The sequence below is a fragment of the Grus americana genome, chromosome 3 (genome assembly GCF_028858705.1).
Source record: "Grus americana isolate bGruAme1 chromosome 3, bGruAme1.mat, whole genome shotgun sequence".
In the NCBI taxonomy this organism is placed as follows: Eukaryota; Metazoa; Chordata; class Aves; order Gruiformes; family Gruidae; genus Grus; species Grus americana.
Genome location: NC_072854.1, coordinates 27,005,736 through 27,027,020, shown reverse-complemented (window position 1 = coordinate 27,027,020; position 21,285 = coordinate 27,005,736). Strand labels below are relative to the sequence as shown.

The following is a 21,285-nucleotide window of genomic DNA, read 5'->3' as shown; positions in this document are numbered from 1 at the left end:
ACAGATCTCAGCACAACTAGCAGTTGCTGTAAAATAGATAATAAATAACGGAGCTATCCAGAGAGGAGTAATTCTGTTTAAATTAAATTTGGTTTCATTCTGAGTTGGAAAGAAAAACAAGTATCACCAAATTGTGTGAGTAAAGAAAGTTTCTGAAATCTCTTACTGATGTCCTGCATGGTCTCTTAGCCTTGGAAGCCAGCAGTGCTGAGGACTTTCAAGCTGGGTGCTGGCAGGTGGTGTGTGCTCAGGATCTCAGCTCCTGCCAGCTCTGGGGAGGGCTGCCAAGAGGCCTTCTGGGACACCAGAAGGCTGCTTGTTCTGCCTTCAGCCTTTGATCAAACCAAGTTATCTCTGCTGTACATCTTGATTCTGACGAATGCATGTTCCCTGAGGGAAACCATTTCATTAGAAAAGTTCTGACCCCTGCGAATGAATAACTTAAACGAGGACCATTCCCATTCGTTACCTGCATAAATGGAGTTAAAGGTGTGGAGTTGTACATTACTTATGAATCCCTTGTGGTCTTATTCCAGTTATTAAATGCTGCAGCTGGTTAGTGTGGAACGATGATGTCAGTAACAAGTGTACATTCTAAAAATATATTTCCTTAATTATCTAGTTTTCTATTTTTAAGCAGTGGTTTTAATGCAATGTTTTCAAATAAAGAAGAAACAGGTATTTACAGTCAACATACATTTTTCCATTAAGATGTCCTACGTGCAAAGAAGTTTCAAGAGTTTCATTGCTATGCAATGATGAAGAAATCTTCTTATCTTGTTTGCAAAACAGAAAGTCCTTACTATTCTGCTATAAATAATGACCGAGTGAAGAAGAAAATAGGGCAAAGCATACTGATGTTATCATCCACATTTCAGATTCTCTGAATGTTCCTGTAAATATGTCCTAAAAACCTCTTAAAACCTGTTTCTTCTCAATGGCTTGCACTGGTGAGCAGCCAACGTGGGCACACATGAGAATCATTGACATGAAGCACTTGAATGCAGTAATGAAACTTGCATTCAAACGCAGAGAATCGCTAATAGTTTTCATTTTAGCTGGTTTGTGCAGCAGCTTGCAGCATTGTCAAGTCTCCTAACTGAAAGGTAAATAGCAATGCAGACCTTGTTATATGCTACTGTAAGTAGAATTCCTGCAGTGCAACTCACTCAAGAGCCCAGTAGATGTCTATCAAAGTTCAAGTTTCTGATTCTACCCTTGCTTGTTAATTAACTGTCAGAATGCTTCAGTGTAGTTTATTGCTAATATCTGAGGGATGCGCTGTGCCTTCCTCTTGCACAGATGTCATTGCTGGGACACAATGAGTGTCTTAATCCCACATGAATGCACAAATCAAAATAAGAGGCAGAAATATAAGTTTTCAGCACCACATAGGGAAGGGTCTTTTCTGGTTACTTGTTATTTGAACAGGGCATGGACAAAATAGAATCAAAGCACTGATTTCACATGCCACACTAGTCCAGCAGCACTAGTCAAATATAAGCAGAGCAACACACTGCATCATTAAGGAAAATGCCATAAAGCACTGTTAGCCACTAAAAATCTCTTTAGAATCACTTCTGCTCTGCTTTGAGAAGATCCATGACTAAATCCCAGATTAACCTTGAATATGGATTTTTCAAGCAGGAGAAATTAGCTTCTCAGAGACTTCAACATGTGCACTGTTCTATATCAGATTTTCACTGGTAGTCAAATAAATTTTCACAAAAATGTCTTTGGAAGGAGCATTAGACCACATCCATTTCTCTCCTCAAAATCACGTGAGCCTGCAATCAGTGCAGTATGAGCTTTCTTGCATAAAGATGAGACAGTGTTCAGCTAACGAGCACCTGCACCTGCAGATCCCACAAACAACTTGCCCATAAACAGAAGCAGCAGTTTGGGTGGGTGAGGTCCGTGTAATGCACAAAGGCAGTTTAGAGATGAAACGGCTTGAGCAGAAGCAGTCCAGTAAAAGGAAAGGTGGGTGGACAGCCAAACGCCAGCTTCCATCCCAAGCAAAAAGATAACATACACAAATGTCAGGGAGGAACAGCGCCGCATCGGCACCAATTTCATCTCTGTTTGCAAGTGCACAGAGAAGAAAGATTTTCTCCTCGTGGCTTTGGGGGAAAAAATGTAAACAGGGTGAAAGCTCCTATAGCTGAAGATTTGACCTTGAATCTTTAAAGGCGAGAAGACAGCCTGTTTACAAAACAGGTGGAGGCAAACACAGTTCTCCTAAAACCGTCTTTGCTCAAGATCAGAATGAAGGACACTTTTTCTTGCTAGTTTAAAGTACAGCCTCTTGCCAGGGCTATTATCTTTACACTGCCTGTCAAGCTGGCTGCCAAGCAATGGACCGAGCTAACATGCTCAGGCTTCTGAATAGCTCTAACGTAACCTCTTTGGCTGAAAACTCACTGGTTTCACCAACGTGCATACTGGATGTTTACAGGCAGTTTAGCACACCATTCCAGGAAAAAAAAAAAAAAATAAGCATCATCAGTCCATTGAAAGGGAAGAAAAAAAAAAAAAAAAAGCCTTGCAAAATTTTGCCTTTGGCTGCAGTCTTATTTACGTCTTGTCTCGGGTAGCCTAGAGAGCTTGCAGATGACAGCCCTGACACGCATAAATCCTTCTGAAAAACATGAATGGAAGACCCGTATGGCAGGGCTGAGCGCGCTAGTGCGCCACTCCGTTCATGAAACTGTCACCGATGTAAATAAAAATGCAAATGGCCGTGACTCCAGCTAAGTGGGCTCTCACGGCGTAACCGGCTCCCCGGCGGTCACACCGCATTCATGCTCATTCATAAACGCAGAACTAATGAAGACCGACGCCTTCTCTGCTCACCCCCCTATCAGCAAAATAAAAGGGCACGGCTGCGGGGGGGAGCAGCGGTCGGTAAGGACACGGCCGCCCCCGGCGTGTACATGTGCACACGCGTGTCCCCGCACGCCAGTTCCCGCAACCAGCGGCCGAGCGGGGGCGGCGCGTTCCCCTGCGCCGGCCCAAGCGCCTTCTCCCACAGGCCGGTGACAATCCCCGGCGTGGGGCCGGCCCTCCCGCAGTCACGCTCCGCTGGCTGCAGCGGCCGGTTCGGGGGAGCGGGAGCGGAGGAGCAGCTCCGCTCGGGAGGGGAGAGAGGGGGAGCGGCGGGTGGGCTCGCCACGGTCAGACCCCGCTCGCCTCTCCCCCTCACCGCCCCCGCCCGTTCCCGTAAACGCTCCCGCTTCCCGCCGCCGCTCCAGCCCACCCGTGCCCTCCCTGCCCTGAGCTCGGCTCTCCGCCACACTCCCCCTTCACCGAGGAGGGTTGTCCACCGCCCCCTCCTCCGCCGCCAGTGTCCGCTTTCCCCCCCCCCCTCCCGCTCCGAGCAGCCCCCCGCCCGCCGCCTCCTTCACGGATGAATGGGAGCGGGAGGAGGCGGGCTCCGAGGCACCGCCTCGCCTCGCTTCCCTCAATGAGAGCCCGGGAGGGCGCCGCCCCGCCTCCGTCCCCCTCTTCCCCCCCCCCGCCCCCCTCGTCCCCGCTCCGCGCGGCTCGCGAGCGCGGCCGTTGCGCCGCCGAGGCGCGAGCCGCGCGCCTTCCGCCCGCCGGCTGCTGAGGGGAGCGACCGCCGCCTCCCCGCACGGGCAGGGCGCCGTCCCGTGTCCGTTACCCCGTGCCCGCACGCTGTACCCGCACCCCGTACCGCCGTCCTTCAGAAAACACCGCCCGCTTGGTATTACCAGCGCGGCGCCGGGCTCCGCCGAGCGGGCCGGGGCTGTGAGAGGGGGCAGCAGTCTCCCGGGCGGGCTGAGAGGCGGAGCCGCCGGCCGGGACAGGCGGAGGAGAGGGAGGGGGGGAAGGTTTCAGCACCTCAGCCCGGCGGACAGGGACGGGAGCCGGTTCCCCTCCGCCCGCCCAGCCCCGGCAGCGGGAGGCGGCCGCGGCAGCCCCTCGCAAGCGCAGCGGGAGCGGTTTTCACGCCGTCCCGCAGCAAAGGCCGCTTCCGCGCAGCCTTAACTTTCCCCCGCGGCTGGGCACACCCGCGTTTCCAGCCGGGAAAGCCAAACCCACCCCCGGTTTCCAGCCGCCATCCGTGCAAACCCCACCTGAGCAAGGGGGAACGGGAAGTTTTGGGGAGCGCGACTCACCCAGGACGTTCCCGACGAGCGCCACGATGAAAACGACGATGTAGCCGGCGATCAGCGCCCATTCGTACTCCTTGGGATGCAAATACTCCTTCCAGAGGTATCGCAGGAACTCCTCGTCGTCGTAGTCGGAGGAAGGGGTTAAAAAAGCCTCCCGCGTTTCATTTAGCTCCGACCCGGTCGTCCAATTCCTGTACGAAGGGGAACCATCCTCTGATTGAATCCCGGACATCCCTGGTGGTTGGTCCGGGGTCTGGGGAAAAAAAAAAAACCAACAAAAACCCAAACCCAAACCAACAACACAAAACCAAAACCAACAACAAAAACAAACCAGACCCTCTCAGAGCATCCGAGCTTTCTCCCTCCCGTCCATCGAGGCTTGTGATTGCCAGTGCGAAAAGCGGGGTGTGGGGAGAAAAATGACGCGGGAACTTACGGGAGCCAATGCGGGAACAGGCTGGGGATCCGCGTCGGTCCCCAACCCGCCCTGACCAGCCTTTTCCCCGGCCGGGCAGGGGGGGCGCAGCCTCCGCGTCCGCGGAGGCTGCGCCCCCCCTGCCCGGCCGGGGAACAGGTTGATCAGGGTGGGTTGCATGCCCCTCGGGTACCGGACTGCACCTGCCCCCGCTGGAAAAGTCACGTCCGTTTAAGACGACGCTGTTTTTCGTTCCCCAAATCATGCACATGCACCCCCCACCCCACTCTCCCCCGCAGCATCTCTGCACACACACACCCCAACATCCCCAGCCCCTCCCGACTCGTCCACTCCTGACTCCAGTTCCCTTCGGTTTCCCACCATCTCTCGAACAGACCTTTCTACATTAAATACTATATATGTTCAAGGTACTTGATTAAAAGCAGTGGAAGGCTGCTGTGGAAGGAAGCGCAGGGTGAAGGGAAACATTAAAAACGAGTGGCTAATGAGGCTGTCTCCTTGCAGTGCACCCTTTTAAAGTTGGGCTGGGTATGGGGCTAAAACAGAGGAATTCACCCTGATGGGAAAATCCTTAAGAGCGCTGCTCAGACAAGCACGGGGTTTCATCGGATTTGAAGATCACTGAGAGCTCACTTTAGGCTTGAGTCTAGCATGCAGACTCCCTGCGCTGAGGTTGTTTCAAACGTCCAGCCTGGGATCTGGAGACAACAACTGCCCCTTGGCTATTCTGAATTGAGCTGAGCTGGCAGAAAGCAATTCAAGAGAGCCCAGAAGTGCTACTCAAACAGCACGATAGGATTCCTGGCTTCCGGGCTTTGGTTCTTGAACTATTTTCATACTTTACCTAGTGTACATTTCCTGAACGAGAGGGGATAGATCTGGACTTGTCCCTCTGTGACTGAAAAAAACCCTCTTTGTTCAGATAATCTGTTCAATTCCTAGCTGAATAATTTAATGAGTCTGATATAAGCACCACTTCTGTTGTGAAATGACACACCTCACTCAGTTAACCATTTCTGTGCAGGGTCTGCACCTCCATAGGAATGGAGGAACTTTTATGGTGGGACTGTACTTCCAACACATGAGCTGAATAGACAGATAGATATTCATAAATACTGTCATCCTTAGCTCTATACAGTACTTTACCTTCCTGAATTGTTCTTTATTGGTGTGCAGCCTTCTCTATTGCCTTCAAAGTCTGATACAGCATACCTACACCTGGTATACCTGCACCTATTTCTATAGACCTGCTCTCTTTGCTCTAGTTCCCTGTAAAATAAAGAAAAAAAAAATCCCTTTCCTATTCCACAGTGAAGCTGAATGGACTTTTTAGGTTAAATATGTTAAAGAGTGAGATATACTTGAATACTTGTAGTGACAGGACAAGGGGTAATGGGTTCAAGCTGAAGGAGGGTCGATTTAGATTAGATGTTCGAAAGAAATTCTTTACTGTGAGGGTGCTGAGGCCCTGGAACAGGCTGCCCAGAGAGATTATGGGTGCCCCCTCCCTGGCAGTGTTCAAGGCCAGGCTGGATGGGGCTTTGGGCAACCTGGTCTAGTGGAGGGTGTCCCTGCCCATGGCAGGGGGGTTGGAACTAGATGATCTTTAAGGTCCCTTCCAACCCAAACCATTCTATGATTCTATGATTCTATGAATATACAGGTAGGATCAGCACCTATCTTACCTAAATTAGAAAGGTAAACTTTGCAGGCATCATAAATAAAGATTAGACACTCTGCAACTAATGCAAATAGCTGATGTTATATTCGTTGAGGTATGAGTTTTGACAAGTGTTTTCAACTCTCCTGAGAACGTGGGAATGCAGGTCTGCTTGGTACACAAAAAGAGATGTATTTAAGGAGTTTGTCATGGTTTTTGCTAGTGGCAAAAAGACTTAGAGCAAGACCATTTGGTGATCAGTAACAGACAACTACTCTCATGCTCCAGCTTGTTTCATACGTTAAAATGTCAGTCCATAATTCCAAATTTGCTTCCAAGTCGCCATAAAGTCAGAAAGAGGTAATGCCTTTTTTGACACAGAGTGCTTTTTTCTTCCTTCCTCATCAATAGTATGGAACTGAGTTAAAAAGGTTTAAGTATTAAGAAACAACATGGTTTTATGAAAAATACATCTTAGGGCTCATTATTTTTTCAACGAGATTACAAGTTTGATTGATAAAGACATAAATAATTGATTATGCAGATTGCTAAACTGCATAAATTTGGTATTCCTAGAGTGCTGTAAGACATTTGCTTTGATTGATACAGCACATTCTGATTAGGAAGACAGGATAGTAAAAAATCAATATGGCACACTTTACAAAGATTAAAAATGAGCTAACAAATCTCAGAATGAAACGATAGACAAAGAATCGTCACTGAGCCTGTGCATTTCTACTGTTGGTTCTTGGTTCTGTTACACTCATCTTTCAAAGACCTTGAAGAAGCTGGCAGGTGATGCAAAGATCAGAGGTAATCAGCTAAACACACACTCTCATCATGAATCTGTAGCCAGAAAGCTTCTTGTGATTCTTGACAGTATAAATAAGAGTACCTGTGAAAACAGACTGCGATATATAGAAGTATGAGTGAAACTTGACTACAAAAAAATATTCAGCATGTACAAAACTCTGCCACTGAGGAAATACTTTTCAAATTGAGTCGTTTTAGCTGTACATTTTTAAATCAGATCTAATGCCTTTCTAAAAGATAAGTGCTAGCTGAAATGGGAATTAATTCAGGAAAGTCACATGACCTGTAGTATGCAGGAGGTCAGACTAGATGACTACCATGGTCCCCTCTGGCTTTCTAATTTGTGAAAGTGCGTTAGCAAAATAGATTCACCTAATGAATTTTAGTGCTGATTTATCTTTTAATTATACTATTTGCATCAAGACTAGTGCAACAGTTTAAATCTGTTGCTTTCATATGCACATGAACAGCAAATGCTCAAAAGTATGTAATTCCTATTTTGCTAAGTTTTTTTCAGTTCAAAACCTGTTTAATATGTGGTTTTACAAACTTCTACAAACAAAGAACATCCCAGCTACCCAGCACTTAAAAGGAGTATAAATTCAAGGTTATATCTATTAACCTTCTTATCTCAGGAGAGTACTGTCTGATACTTTGTTTAGCTAAAAGGTTCGCATACATTGATATCTCGTCTAATCCATAACTTTCCATCACTAATCCAAAAATGCTGAAATGAAATTAACAGCCCTAGAAGATATGCCTTGTGGCTTTCCATGCCACTTATTATATGATATTAGACCATGTGAATATAAATCAAACACAATTTTATGCTTTATTGCAACTGATAGCTCACAGGAACTGACATTCATAGAGAACAAACCAACCCTGCTTCAACATCCAAGTTTATTGCTTTGTCAAACATGCTTTCCCCCTCCATAATAATAATTCTATTGCAGACTAACATTTTTATTAATCATGCAAATAGGTAGCATTTTTTCATATCTTAGAGACTAGCCCTTTCATTTAAAAATCTGTTTGATTCAGAGGATTAGTTCCATACTAGTCTAATAACATATTAAATTAGGAGCCTTTTATCAAAGCAGAATGAATTTTAAAGTTTTTGCAAACTTGGGTTAAGAGGCAGCTGAGCCGGAGGGTTTCTGTTCAGCCTTTGCTGAACATTTTAATAGGTGTTTTCATTCTTGGGAAGCAAACCACATAAGCACGGCTGCTGAAGAGAAATAGACTGCTGTATTGGCAGTAGAGACGAACTGTGTGAATATGTCCTTCCTTACCATCTTCCTTTCACTGCTCTCATTTAACAGCTTTTCTCTGTCCCCTTTTTCTCTCTTATGGAATATGATACATGACAGTTCAGTAGAAACCCACCAGCCTTACTGTTTATTTTCCTGAGCAATCCCGCTCAGTCATGTTCCAGCTTATGTCTGTGAAGCCCCTCTGGTATCTTTCTTCCTATAACGGTATTTCGAGGTGGAAGTGCTGCTTTCCCGGCAGCAACACTGAGTAGTTTCTGAGAAGCAGATGGGCTATCATCAACTAAATAGTGAAGAAGGGAAGATGGTAAATGAGCAAGTAGAGAGAAGCTGAGAGCAAGAGAGAAAGACTGATAGAGAAAGCCAGGTTTGGAAACCTATACAGCCATAAAATTCAGTGGGGTAGTAAGGGTAGTAACTACCAGGCAGTAAGGTGTACTGAGCCACAAAAGAAAAATGAATACTGTATTTTTTGTGAAAAGAATTAATTAATCAGCAAATCTTATAAATGAGCATAACGATGCTCTATCACACAATGCATTTACAGAACCACATTTCCTTTAGCCCCCTTCTTGTCTTAGCATTAATTCAATAATAAATTATAGGTTAAAGACACAAAACTAGTTTGAACATGAGAGATATTATTCAAACCTGCTGTTGAATTTTTGGACCCACTGGTGATATAAGAAGCACCCAGCAATTAACCTTGTTTAGCCAACCTCAGGCATTTTTCTCTTTGTGTGTAGAAAGCAGGATCCTGTTGAACAGAATCCTGTTTTAAATAATCCAAGAACTTACTAAGATACCATTACTCAAATGTAGCAAGAATATCAGCCACGCTCTGTTGATTTATTAGCTCACTAGCACCGTTAAAATGAAGAAAAGCTAAGAGAACTTGCTCTGTTTCTAGCAGTGATCAGATAAGAAAGATCACCAGTTGGTTAGATCGTACCATCTTCGTTATTAATATCCACCAATGCAGAATGTATTTGAAGTGAAAAGGTCTGATTCTAGCCTCATTCACAATACTGTAAATTAGAAGTAACTTACTTCATGTCAGTAGAGTTATGCTACTGTAATACAGATTAAAATCATACACTGCATAGTTGTGAAAATTCAGATGACCTGAAAGTAATATCGGAATGTAAGTCTCAGTGAAAATTCTGTTGTGCAACCTGTAACAGAATTGCCTAGTGTTGTTCCTGTATGTTATAGGTATAATTTCCAAGGCGATACAATTCATATAAAAAAAAAAGTACGCCGCTCCTCCATGTTTTTCTTAGGCCATTTGCTTATTAACCGCCAAGTACTAAAAGGAGTTCATAAAAAAAAAAAGCTTTGATTAGGAAAATGAATGTGTTCCATCTGCAGTATTCACTCCTCCACCAAGTCTACAAATATTTAAAAGCAAACACATTTAATGATCAGGGCACAGATCCAACCTCGATAGAACAAATTATAATACACCTTTCCCGAAGAGATCTCTGAACTGTATATGGAAGCTGAAAAAGGGATATCTGTTTACTCTTTTTTTTATAAGACAATGCACGCCCAGTGATAATTTGAGTCAGCAAGTTTAAATAAGTAAAAAAGAAAAAGCTCTTCTTAACTTCATGTTTATGTGAATACCGGAAGTCGTTGTAGAAGCCAACGCAAATTTATTACAAGTCCATCAAAGCTGTTAAATGAAGCAGTTTGGATGCAACATTGCACTCAAGAGCTCTGAAGCCAGAGAAAATATAACTCCAAATATAAATTGTTTCTTAAAATGACTTTCCCTAGCATCTGCTCCTGACCCATTTGGAAACAGCACAGGATCTTTGGTATGATCTGAGACAAGATGGATGCTTTCATATTCAGTCTTTCGAGCAATAAGAAGGAAGAGGAACAAAGCTTTTTTTCTATAAAGAAGTTAGTTATTTTAAAGGAAATAAAGGCCTTTTGAATGAATTCAGCACAACATCCAGTGCTCTAGAAAAAAATTATTATTTATAGTAAAGATTTTCTTGATGACTAGAGCTCTGGATCTACCCTTTACAACATGCAGCAAGGAACAATCTCTATTCTGCACAATGTACATTTTAAGTAGACAGATTAAGAACAGGAAGCAAAAAACTGACAAACATGGCTTTAAGTGATGTATCACTTTGGTATATGAAAGCTAAATGACACCAACCTGTATTATAGGTTATGACCTGTATTTTCTGTATTCAGGTTCGCTGACCTACTGATACAAGATCAGACCAAAAGTACTATATTGTCCTATTGCTTTCATCAAACTGTTTCTTACTTTGTTCTCTAATCCCTCAGAAAAGGAGATAATATTGCATGAGGTCAAAGATCCCTCCAATCAGTGTTACGTTTCTGACAGTGGCCAGGAATAGATGTGTAGAGGAGAACATAAGGATAAGGTGAGTTTCCGATGATACTTTCCATCATTACAACTTCCGACCTTTGAGCAATCTGCAAGTTAGCGGCTTCCCCAGGCAAATCATTGTTTCTGGTTAATAAATAGATCTGTATGTTTTTTCCCCAACAATTCTGCTTGTTTTCTGAACCCATCTAAACCTCTGGCTTCCACTGTAGCTAGAAGTGATGATTTCCATGGTTTGTTACAGTTTTCCTCCTTTGCTACCTTTAAAACTGTTGCTGGATGATTTTAGTTGGTTCATTGTTCATATATTGTAAAAATTAAGATATTTTCCTTTCCACTTTTTCCATACCACTCATGATTCTCTTTTCCTCAGTCAAGTCCTCCTTGAATGGGTCTCCCTTTCAGCAATTGTTTTGTTACTTAACTTAGCATCATCAGAAAACCTTGTTAGCTTTTATATTCATGTCCTTTCCTAAATCATTCATGAATACGGTGACTAACACAAGTCCAGTGTAGGTCCCTGGATCTAGTAATAGATTTCTACTGGCAACTTTTTCCATTTTCATAAATAGTTATTTATTTCTACTGGTTTTCTTCTTCCCTTGACCCTGTTATTAATCACAAGAAAACCTATAAAATGATAATTTAGCTTCATAAAGAGTGTTTCAAAAACCCTGAAGGTAGAAAAAGTTTTGAAAACACAAGTATACTTCATAAAATTTATGTGAAATGTGACAGATATGTGATGTGTACCTTGTATTCACTTGTCTGCTACCTCTATTACATCAAATTCCAAAGTGTACAAATGGACAGTCCACTCTTTCAAAACCCTCTGTAGACCCTGCAAAAGTCTGGCTATGTATTTGACATCTTTTTTCTCCTGTATTGTTTTCATCTGGAGTTTACATATTTTAGTTATTAGGCTAACAATTTAGTATTTGAATTCCCTTAGTATATATTGTGAGTATCACGTGGTCTTGGAAAACTTTTGGGACTGTTTCCTTTAAAAGGCAAATACTGGTATGCTCATTCCTATATCATTTGTACTTAGGAACTACTTGCTATGAGACAAGCTAGGTATGACCTGGTTTACATCTCTGGTTTTAACCATTTTCCTTCCTTTCTCCAGAATATCATGGTCATTTGCTGGCTGCTAAAGTGATGTCCAGCTTTTGAAGGCCCCTGAACTCTTCCAGGGAACTGTCTGAAAGAGAGTTGGAGCCTGTGCCAATGTCCCATATAACGTATGCATAACTTCTACATCCTACTGAGTACCACCCTTTTGAAAGCCTGCTTGCCAACATCCTCATTTAAAACAACCACTCCAGGTTATCTATCTTCTATTTCAGGTTTCAAGACTTTGCATAGAAGTATTCATACATATGATCTTGTTTTGGCGGGGATTTTTGGTGGTCTGTTTAAACGATACCCTATTCATTCAGTCTTTTTTTTTTTTTTGTCACTTGTTTGAATTTTGTTTAGTTTGCTCTATACTTCATTTGAGTGGAGCATTTCTATCTTCACTACCACATGAATCATCTCAAATGGTGCACTATTCAGCACATTGGCTTTCAGATTATTAGTTTAAAAACTTCCCCATAGCTATTTTAAAGTTTCGTCAATAGATTTCATTTTCCTTGGATAGACTACCTCCCTCATGTCAGTTCCATTTTTTCTCAAAGTTTTCCCCGTTCCTAATTAGCTGACTCTGCTCTTCTTTATGCCACTTCTCAGACACATATTGACACTCTGCACTCTCTCTAGCCCTGTGTATGGTAGTGAGAACATTTCTCAGTACATCTTTTCTCAAAGATTTTATATTATCTGTTGCTACTATTCTATAATATGACCTCTTGAGATTTCCATTTTTACTTTAAGTCATCAGAAAACAAGATAGATTTTGTCATGAGAATAGTTCACAAGGCATCAAAATCTTTGTTCAGACTTTGCTGTTTTGTTTCTTAAGTTGTTATTTCATATTTTGTTTATGCACTCATATTTTCATTTGGCATTTAAAAACTTCACTGCTGCCTAAATAGGTTATTCCATACCTACTTTTTTTTTTTTCTAGCTTAATAGAGTATTTCAGTTAGGTAAAAGGGAAGATCTTGCTTTCCTCCTGTTTTTAATGAACTACTGCATGAATATTTTTCTCAATCGTTCAATGAAATGCTAACAAGAGCTTTTAAGTGGCTATCCACTACTTTGCACTGTAACATGTAGAACATTGCAGTAATTTCCCTAATTGTTCTAAGGCTTCTTGTGATAGAAAAAATGTTTTCTGCATCAGAAATTGAAGACATAATGGCATACAATTTCTGAAGAAAACAAAGAATTTCATACACATTTTGATCTGACCTCTCTTGGACAGGATTCTAATCTTTCAGTCTATGGGGTGAAAGTGCACTGTTGTGCCAGCATAGACAGCACTGATTTGCTTTTATTCTGCAGTTTGATACTGCATCTGTAAAATGTATATTTACTAAGGACATTGTTAAGAAGTCTGAAATTGAACACCAAATCAGTGAAGAACTTGATTGTTCAGGCTTTATGATGACGATGGGCCAAAAAACCCCCACAAAAAACCTAACAGCAGTTGTCTCTGCTACAGAATCACTAAAGCTAGAGCCTTTAGTGGTCTTCTCCAGCTGCCCAGGTATTGAATATTGCGTTCTGTGTTCATCTCTTACTGTCAGTCACATATTTCAATAAGTCTTACCTTGCTTGGCTGTGCATTAAAGAATATTGTCAGTACTATTCGTTATCCAATGTCCTGTTAGACAGTGGCTGGCTCAGATATTTACTCTGTTAAATACCATAAACCAATAATTCAACTGGCAAAAAGAAGAAAAGATGCTAAAATTAAATAACCTCAAAAATGCCAAAAAGGAAAGGAAATGTTAAAAATCCTAGATACAGATCAATCTTCTACTGCAGAAGTTAGCCTAGCCTGAATATCAGATGAGTCTTTTACTGAATTAAACTCATATTTTTGTATCTCAGTGAAGTCACCTGGCATTTTGTGAGTCAAATCTAGTTTCAGTTCTCATGCCTGAGAATACCAATCCTTATGATTAAGGACAAATTTTTCTCTTCCCTTTGCAACTTGACAGCTTTTGAGCCTCAGATAATTATATTTCTGTCTACTATTAAAATCTTTTTGTATCTATGATTTAAAATAAAGATATGTGTGTACTTTGCAGGATGAGCCTATTATCTATGGAGAGGAGGAGGAAGAAGTTATTTAAGGACTGTCTCTGCTAGCCATAAAAGCAACAGAGGAAGGATCAGACCTGTGACCAGGCGTATGCAAACTTACCCATCTATTGTGCAGCACCCCATTGGAGCTGGCAGGACTCTGAATGGGCTCAGACGTGAAGGAAGGGAAGTCGAGCACTTAAATTTATATGAGTTGCATAAATCCTGGCACTGGTACACTGACTGAAGTCCAGACTAAATCCACTAAATCCAAACTAAATGTCAGAATTTTAAAAACCTGTTCCTTCCTTTACCTGTTTTCTCATCTCCTTTTTGTAAATTTGCTTAATAATTCATTTTGTATAAAAATAGCCACAAATGATTCCGACTTCAGAATATCTTTTCACATCTACAAATACCTAAACAGAGTTGGTTTATAACACATGTAAAGATATATGTATTCTGCTGTAGGACTTCTTGTAGACTCCTTCTTCATTTTCCATTCTCCTTGCCATATAGTAAAAGTGAGCTGGACCATGAGATGCAGAATCTACACTGAATAAAGAGCTGTTATATGTGCACTCCAAATTATTAGCTACATTGTTGTTAAAAGTTCATTGAAAGTCTCTAGTTAATACATATGTGCAGGGAGAAAGGACAATGTGGACAATTATACAAAAATACAGCGTGACCAGCAGATCGAAGGAGGTGATTCTCCCCCTCTGCTCTCATGAGACCACACCTGGAGTACTGCGTCCAGCTTTGGGGCCCCCAACGTAAGAAGGACATGGAGCTGTTCGAGTGAGTCCAGAGGCGGGCCACAAAGATGATCAGAGGGCTGGAGCACCTCTCCTATGAAGACAGGCTGAGAGAGTTGGGGTTGTTCAGCCTGGAGAAGAGAAGTCTCCAGGTAGACCTTATAGCAGCCTTCCAGTACCTGAAGGGGGCCTACAGGAAAGCTGGAGAGGGACTGTTTACAAGGGCAGGTAGTGATAACACAAAGGGTAATGGGTTTAAGCTGAAGGAGGGTCGATTTAGATTAGATATTAGGAAGAAATTCTTTACTGTGAGGGTGGTGAGGCCCTGGAACAGGATGCCCAGAGAAGCTGTGGATGCCCCCTCCCTGGAAGTGTTTATGGCCAGGTTGGATGGGGCTTTGGGCAACGTGGTCTAGTGGAGGGTGTCCCTGCCCACAGCAGGGGGGTTGGAACTAGATGATCTTTGAGGTCCCTTCCAACCCAAACCATTCTAGGATTCTATGATTAATCTAAAATCATTAAATAGATCAGGCGTGTTATCAGTAACACTGTTGGATGTGCTAGTCAATCTATCATTCAAAGAGCACACAGCAAATTTTGAAGATCTTGGTAAAAGGGTGATAAGAATGATAATGACAATGAGAATGTCTTTGAAAAGAAGTTGAAAATGGGGATGTCGTACCACAGGAAATAAATCAGAAAGGATATTAGTAAAAGTGTGCCAAAAAATGAACAGCAAGAGGAAAGCAAACTACGTATTTCTGCTCTCTCTTAGTCATGGCACAAGAAGGAGTCACCAAGCGAAATTAGCAGTGGGAAATACAGAATAGATCCAACAGCTTTTCTTCCAACAAGGTAAAAATAGACTGTAGAACTCATTAAAGTAAAAAATTAGTTACCTTTTAGGTTGTCTTATCATTCATACAGATAATAAGAATATCCAGGCTTGTCACTGTTAATTATAACAAAAGGTTTGGCTTAGCTTTCCTGTGTTAGAAATCAGGTCAGATTTTTGAAGCTTCCAATGGAAAATTAAACTATCTGGTATCCTATTGCTCATAGTTTTACAGACTATGAAATCTGTTCAATAAATGTAATAAGCTGCACCTTAAAACCAGCTAAATTTATTTTCTCTGCAAATCCATCTTACTGTAAGTACACAAATTGTCCCCAGATAAACTATATGTCTACTGTTGTCACAAAATAACAGCAAAGATAGATGATTGAAGTTGAAGTGAATGTTTTCCAAATTAAATTATTAGTTGCAAATAAAAATGTTCAAAGGAAAACAATTTAAGAAAAGTATATTTCTGCTTGAATATAACATTGTAACCTTCTCAATGGATAATTAAGAAAACAGAAATCATGTTCTGTTGAAGCATCAGTGCAAAAGCTGCAGAAATGTACTCCTCAGAATATAGAAATTCCAACTCAGATATGCAGATAAAGCCCCCAAAAATTGTAGCTGTGTGGTGCATGCAGGCAAGACAACCTCCCAGACTTCTAGTAACACATACATTCTTAAAGTCTGTACTTGAGTCTTACTCAACTCTCCTTCTATAGACAATATGAGAAGCTAGCATAAGCAACCTGGAAACTGTCCTAAATTACTCTTCAGTGATTCAAGACATTTACACAGAAACAGATTTCCTATTCCCACATCCATTAACAGAGCTTAATATTGTAGGTTGAGAGCGCACTGGATAGCAAGTAATGCTCCAGAGAAGAGGACCGACACTGACTCCTGTGCATCAATCCATCTCCTAGGAAACTAGTGTTTAATTCATTATCCAAAAAATATTCCATCCCTTTATTAGAGACAGGGTAGTCAGATCATATTTTTCCACTCTGTGAGGAGGAATACAGTTAAGAGGGAACACACTTTACCTAGCAGCCAAATGTCTCCTTTTGCTACTAATACCATTGCAAGCAGCATTACAGTGTAGTGTTGATAATACCCTGGATTGTGTTGTACTGTATTGTTGCAATACCGTACTGTATTGCAACATTCAATACTTTTTCTTTCCGCCTGTGGTGCAAGATGTGCATTTCCTACATAAATGGTATGCTAATCATTTATTTTCTTCAAATATTGCCATTCCCTGTGCCCAAACACAGCTTCTTTGCTGTTCTATAAGCTGTAGCATTTTATGTTATTATACACTAAATTATTACTGTAAGACTCTCCTTGTGACCAGCTGTTGAACCTAGATTTTAGATTTGCTCTGTGAATATTGTTTTGCCGTACATTCATTCATAGGCTGTTGGGTTTTTTTTAGAGAACAGTGAAATTATTCCCATTTAAGCAACAATACTGAACTCAAATGCTGAAGAAGTTTCACTTTGTACCTGAATTTATATTATTTTTGGAAATTTAGAATTATCTCTGTTGAATTCTGTGTGTATTTTTATTGTAAGACAAAAATTATTAAATAACAGCAATAAATCAATAAACAAAACCAAACAAGTTATTAAAGATTAACAAAATAGTCAAAACTGCAGTACTCGAATAATACTATTTTGCTGTCTGAATAGGCTTCTGGAAAGTATATCACACATATAGGGATGTAATGCAGAGCAATGAGTAGCACCTTTTCAGTTCTTCACCTCCATCACATCTTCTGCTAAATAGTCTTTGACTAGTTTCAGAAAAGTTCTGCTTTAGAGTGGAAGCTGACTTCAGATGAGCAAAACATTTACCATCTGCTTGTCTACATGCTTGTCCTCAGAGTGGCTATGCATTTGTCTAACTAATATGTGAAGTAATGGATACATCTGTAATTTTAATTAAACAGGGCCAGGACCTGTTCTCTGGTCCGGAGTTAACACGCACAGGTTAGCTACATCAACACTACTTTGTACTTGGCTTTGGGTCTCCTTGACTACATCTCTACTGGTACTGGCTGCATCTATACAGAAAACTAAACAAAACTTAAGCAATGTCTGAATGTGGTTTAGAAGTTAAAATAGGGCAGGAACTATTTCCAACACATGGTTTTCAAGACACCACCCTTTTTCCAAGAAAAGAGTTTATCTCTGCTGATATGAGCCATGTCATGTCAACTGGTGTCATCAGAGGGAGGTTCCTGGCTTGCTTGTTTGTCCCTGGGCCCTCCTTCTTGTCCTTCTTGAAGATGGATGAGATATTCTATATCTAATTCTATTCTATAAGCAGTTGGGAGAAGTCTCATGATTGCTAGCTCTTGTTCTCATGGGGAATTTCAACTTACCAAACATCTGCTGAAAATACAATACATCAGAGAGGAAATAGTCCAGGAGGTTCCTGGAGTGTGTGGAAGATAACTTCCTGACACAGCTGGTGAGTGAGCCAACTAGGGAAGACGCTCCACTGGACCTGTTCTTCGTGAACAGAGAAGGACTTGTGAGTGATGTGATGGTTGGAGGCTGTCTTGGGCACAGCAATCATGAAATGATAGAGTTTTTGATTCTCAGAGAGGTAAGGAGGGAGGTTAGCAGAACCACCACCTTGGATTTCTGGAGGGCAGACTTTGGCCTGTTTAGGAGACTGATTGACAGAGCCCCTTGGGAGGCAGTCCTGAAGGGCAAAGGAGACCAGGAAGGCTGGAATTCTTCAAGAAGGAAATTTTAAAGGCGCAGGAGTAGGCTGTTCCCATGTGCCAAAAGACAAACCGGAGGCAAAGAAGATCGGCCTGGCTGAACAGGGAGCTTTGGCTGGAACTCAGGAGAAAAAGGAGGTATATGGCCTTTGGAAGAAGGGGCGGGCAACTCAGGAGGACTACAAGGATGTCGTGAGGTTATGCAGGGAGAAATTAGAAAGGCTAGAGCCCAACTAGAACTTAATCTGGCTACTGCTGTAAAAGGCAATTTAAAAAGTTTCTGTAAACACATGAGCACCAAAAGGAGGGCTAAGCAGGATCTCCATCCTTTATTGGATGTGGGGAGAAACATAGTGACAAAGGATGACAAAAAGGCGGAGGTACTTAATGCCTTCTTTGCCTCAGTCTTTAGCAGTCAGACCAGTTGTTCTCTGGGTACCCAGCCCCCTGAGCTGGAACACAGAGATAAGGAGCTGAATGAAGCCCCCGTAATCCAAGGGGAAATGGTTAGTGACCTGCTACACCACTTAGACACGGGGCTGGATGGGATCCACCCAATGGTACTGAGGGAGCTGGCAGAAATGCTCACCGAGCCACTTTCCATCATTTATCAGCAGTCCTGGCTAACCAGGGAGGTCCCAGTTGACTGAAGGTGAGCAAATGTGACATCCACCTACAAGAAGAAGCAGAAGGAGGATCTGGGTAACTGCAGGCCTGTCAGTCTGATCTTGGTGCTGGAAAAAGTTATGGCGCAGATCATCTTGAGTGCCATCACACAGCACGTACTGTACAACCAGGTGATCAGACCCAGTCAGCATAGGTTTATGAAAGGCAGGTCCTACTTTAATAACCTGATCTCTTTCTATGACAAGGTGACCCTCTTAGTGGAAGAAGGAAAGGCTGTGGGTGTTGTCTACCTGGACTTTAATAAAGCCTCTGACATCATTTCCCACAGCATTCTGGAGAAACTGGCTGCTCATGGCTTGGACGGGTATACTCTTCCTGGATAAAAAAAATGGCTGGCTGGCCAGGCCCAAAGCATTACAGTGAATGGAGTTAAATCTAGTTGGCAGCCAGTCACTAGTGGTGTTCCCCAGGGCTTACTATTGAGGTCAGTTCTCTTTAATATCTTTATTAAGATATTTGGAGGAGAATATCAAGTGTACCCTCAGTAAGTTTGCAGATGACACCAAGTTGGGCAGAAGAGTTAATCTGCTTGGTAGGAAGGCTCTACAGAAGGATCTGGACAGCCTGGATCAATAGGTCAAGGCCAACTATATGAGGTTCAACAAGGTGCAGTGCCAGGTCCTGCACTTCAGTCACAACAACCCCATGCAATGCTACAGGCTTGGGGAAGAGTGGTTGGAAAGCTGCCTGGCGGAAAAGGACCTGGGGATATTGGTCAATAACTGGCTGAATATGAGCCAGCTGTGTGCCCAGGTGGCCAAGAAGGCCAACAGCATCCTGGCTTGTATCAAGAGTAGTGTGGCCAGCAGGACTAGGGAAGTGATCGTCCCCCTGTACTTGGCACTGGTGAGGCCACACCTCGAGTACTGTGTTCAGTTTTGGGCCCCTCACTACTAGAAAGACATTGAGGTGCTGAAGTGTGTCCAGAGAAGGGCAATGAAGCTGGTGAAGGGTCTAGAGCACAAGTCTTATGAGGAGCAGCTGAAGGAACTGGGGTTGTTTAGCCTGGAGAAAAGGAGGCTGAGGGGAGACCCGATCACTATCTACAACTACCTGAAAGGAGGTTGTAGCCAGGTGAGTGTTGGTCTCTTCTCCCAAGGAACAAGCGATAGGACAAGAGGAAATGGCCTTAAGTTGTGCCAGGGGAGGTTTAGATTGGATATTAGGAAAAATTTCTTCACTGAAAGGCTTGTCAGTCACTGGAACAGGCTGCCCAGGGAAGTGGTTGAGTCGCCGTCCCTGGAGGTATTTAAAAGACATGTAGATGTGGTGCTTAGGGACATGGTTTAGTGCTGGAATTGGCAGTGTTAGGTTAACGGTTGGACTTGATGATCTTAAAGGTCTTTTCCAACCTAAATAAGGTCCCTTCCAAACCCTACCATTCCATGATTCTGTGATTGTACGATTCCATGAGTCTATGATTTTTATTTTTGCAGTCAACAGAAATCTTCCTTGACTGTTATGACTTTTTAAAGAAGACAAAGGCCTGTCAATGAAATTAACCCCTTCCTTCTGCATCACTGAATTAATCCCATCCCATGGAGCTGAATTTGCTTTAGAGTTCCTTAACTGTATCTTCCTCTGCTATGAGTACTGTTCATTCTCCCAGCCTCTGCTACTAGACCCAAAGGGCCTGAGAGCAGACCTTACCAATAAAAACTGAGAAAAATGTTATTGACTACTTTTGCCTTTTCTGTGTCATTTGCCACTAGGTGAGCACATTGAGCAGTAAGCCCACATTTTCCTCAGTTTTTCTTCTGCTGCAGCTGGTACTACCAGGTGAGCCATTAGTGCCCAGATCTTGGGTTGATGATGGTTGAACCGTGGCCTACACCTTGCTGATGGAGCTGAAAGGTAAGCAGGGAGCTGTTGGTTACCTCTCCTGTGGATTCCAGCTGCAGGACCTGCAGCCCATACCACAGTGTTCAAAATTTATTTGTTTACTTACTTAGGACGGATTTTCCTAGGAAGAGAAGCGCCTTTGATGTTTTCTGTGACAAGTGCTATATGCATTATGTTTGGACTGAGTTTTTAGTTAAATGAAATCAGGCAGTGCAGGTAATAAATCATAGCAGTTATAAATCAATAAAAGCCCGTGAAAGTTAGAACAAACTGCCTTGTTCTTATTCCAAAATGTGAAGTTTAAAAGAAAACCACAGTAGCCTAGAAAACATAAAGAAACAGAGTTAAAAAAACTGGACATATTTGACAAGCTTATTGTGGGAACAGACAAGAAAGAAAACTGTGGGAGGGCAAACAGGAAAATAGAGATGTGCAGAGCTTTCTAATGACCCAAAGAAAATAATTCATGCTGCTGGATGTCAAACTCATGTCTCCTGATTCCAAATCTTTTATCTTGCACACCAGA

The 21,285-nt window shown here is 42.5% G+C and overlaps 1 protein-coding gene across 1 annotated transcript in view; it reads right to left on the bottom strand.

The window, feature by feature from the left end:
* The window catches only part of HCRTR2 (hypocretin receptor 2), a 33,943-nt gene extending 29,456 nt beyond the window's left edge, over positions 1–4,487 (bottom strand). Inside the window, exon 1 of the mRNA XM_054819068.1 lies at positions 4,143–4,487. Coding sequence (XP_054675043.1) covers positions 4,143–4,371 — 229 coding nt within the window. The 5' untranslated portion in view covers positions 4,372–4,487. The remainder of the gene's footprint in view (positions 1–4,142) is intronic.
* Between the last annotated feature and the right edge of the window lie 16,798 nt (positions 4,488–21,285).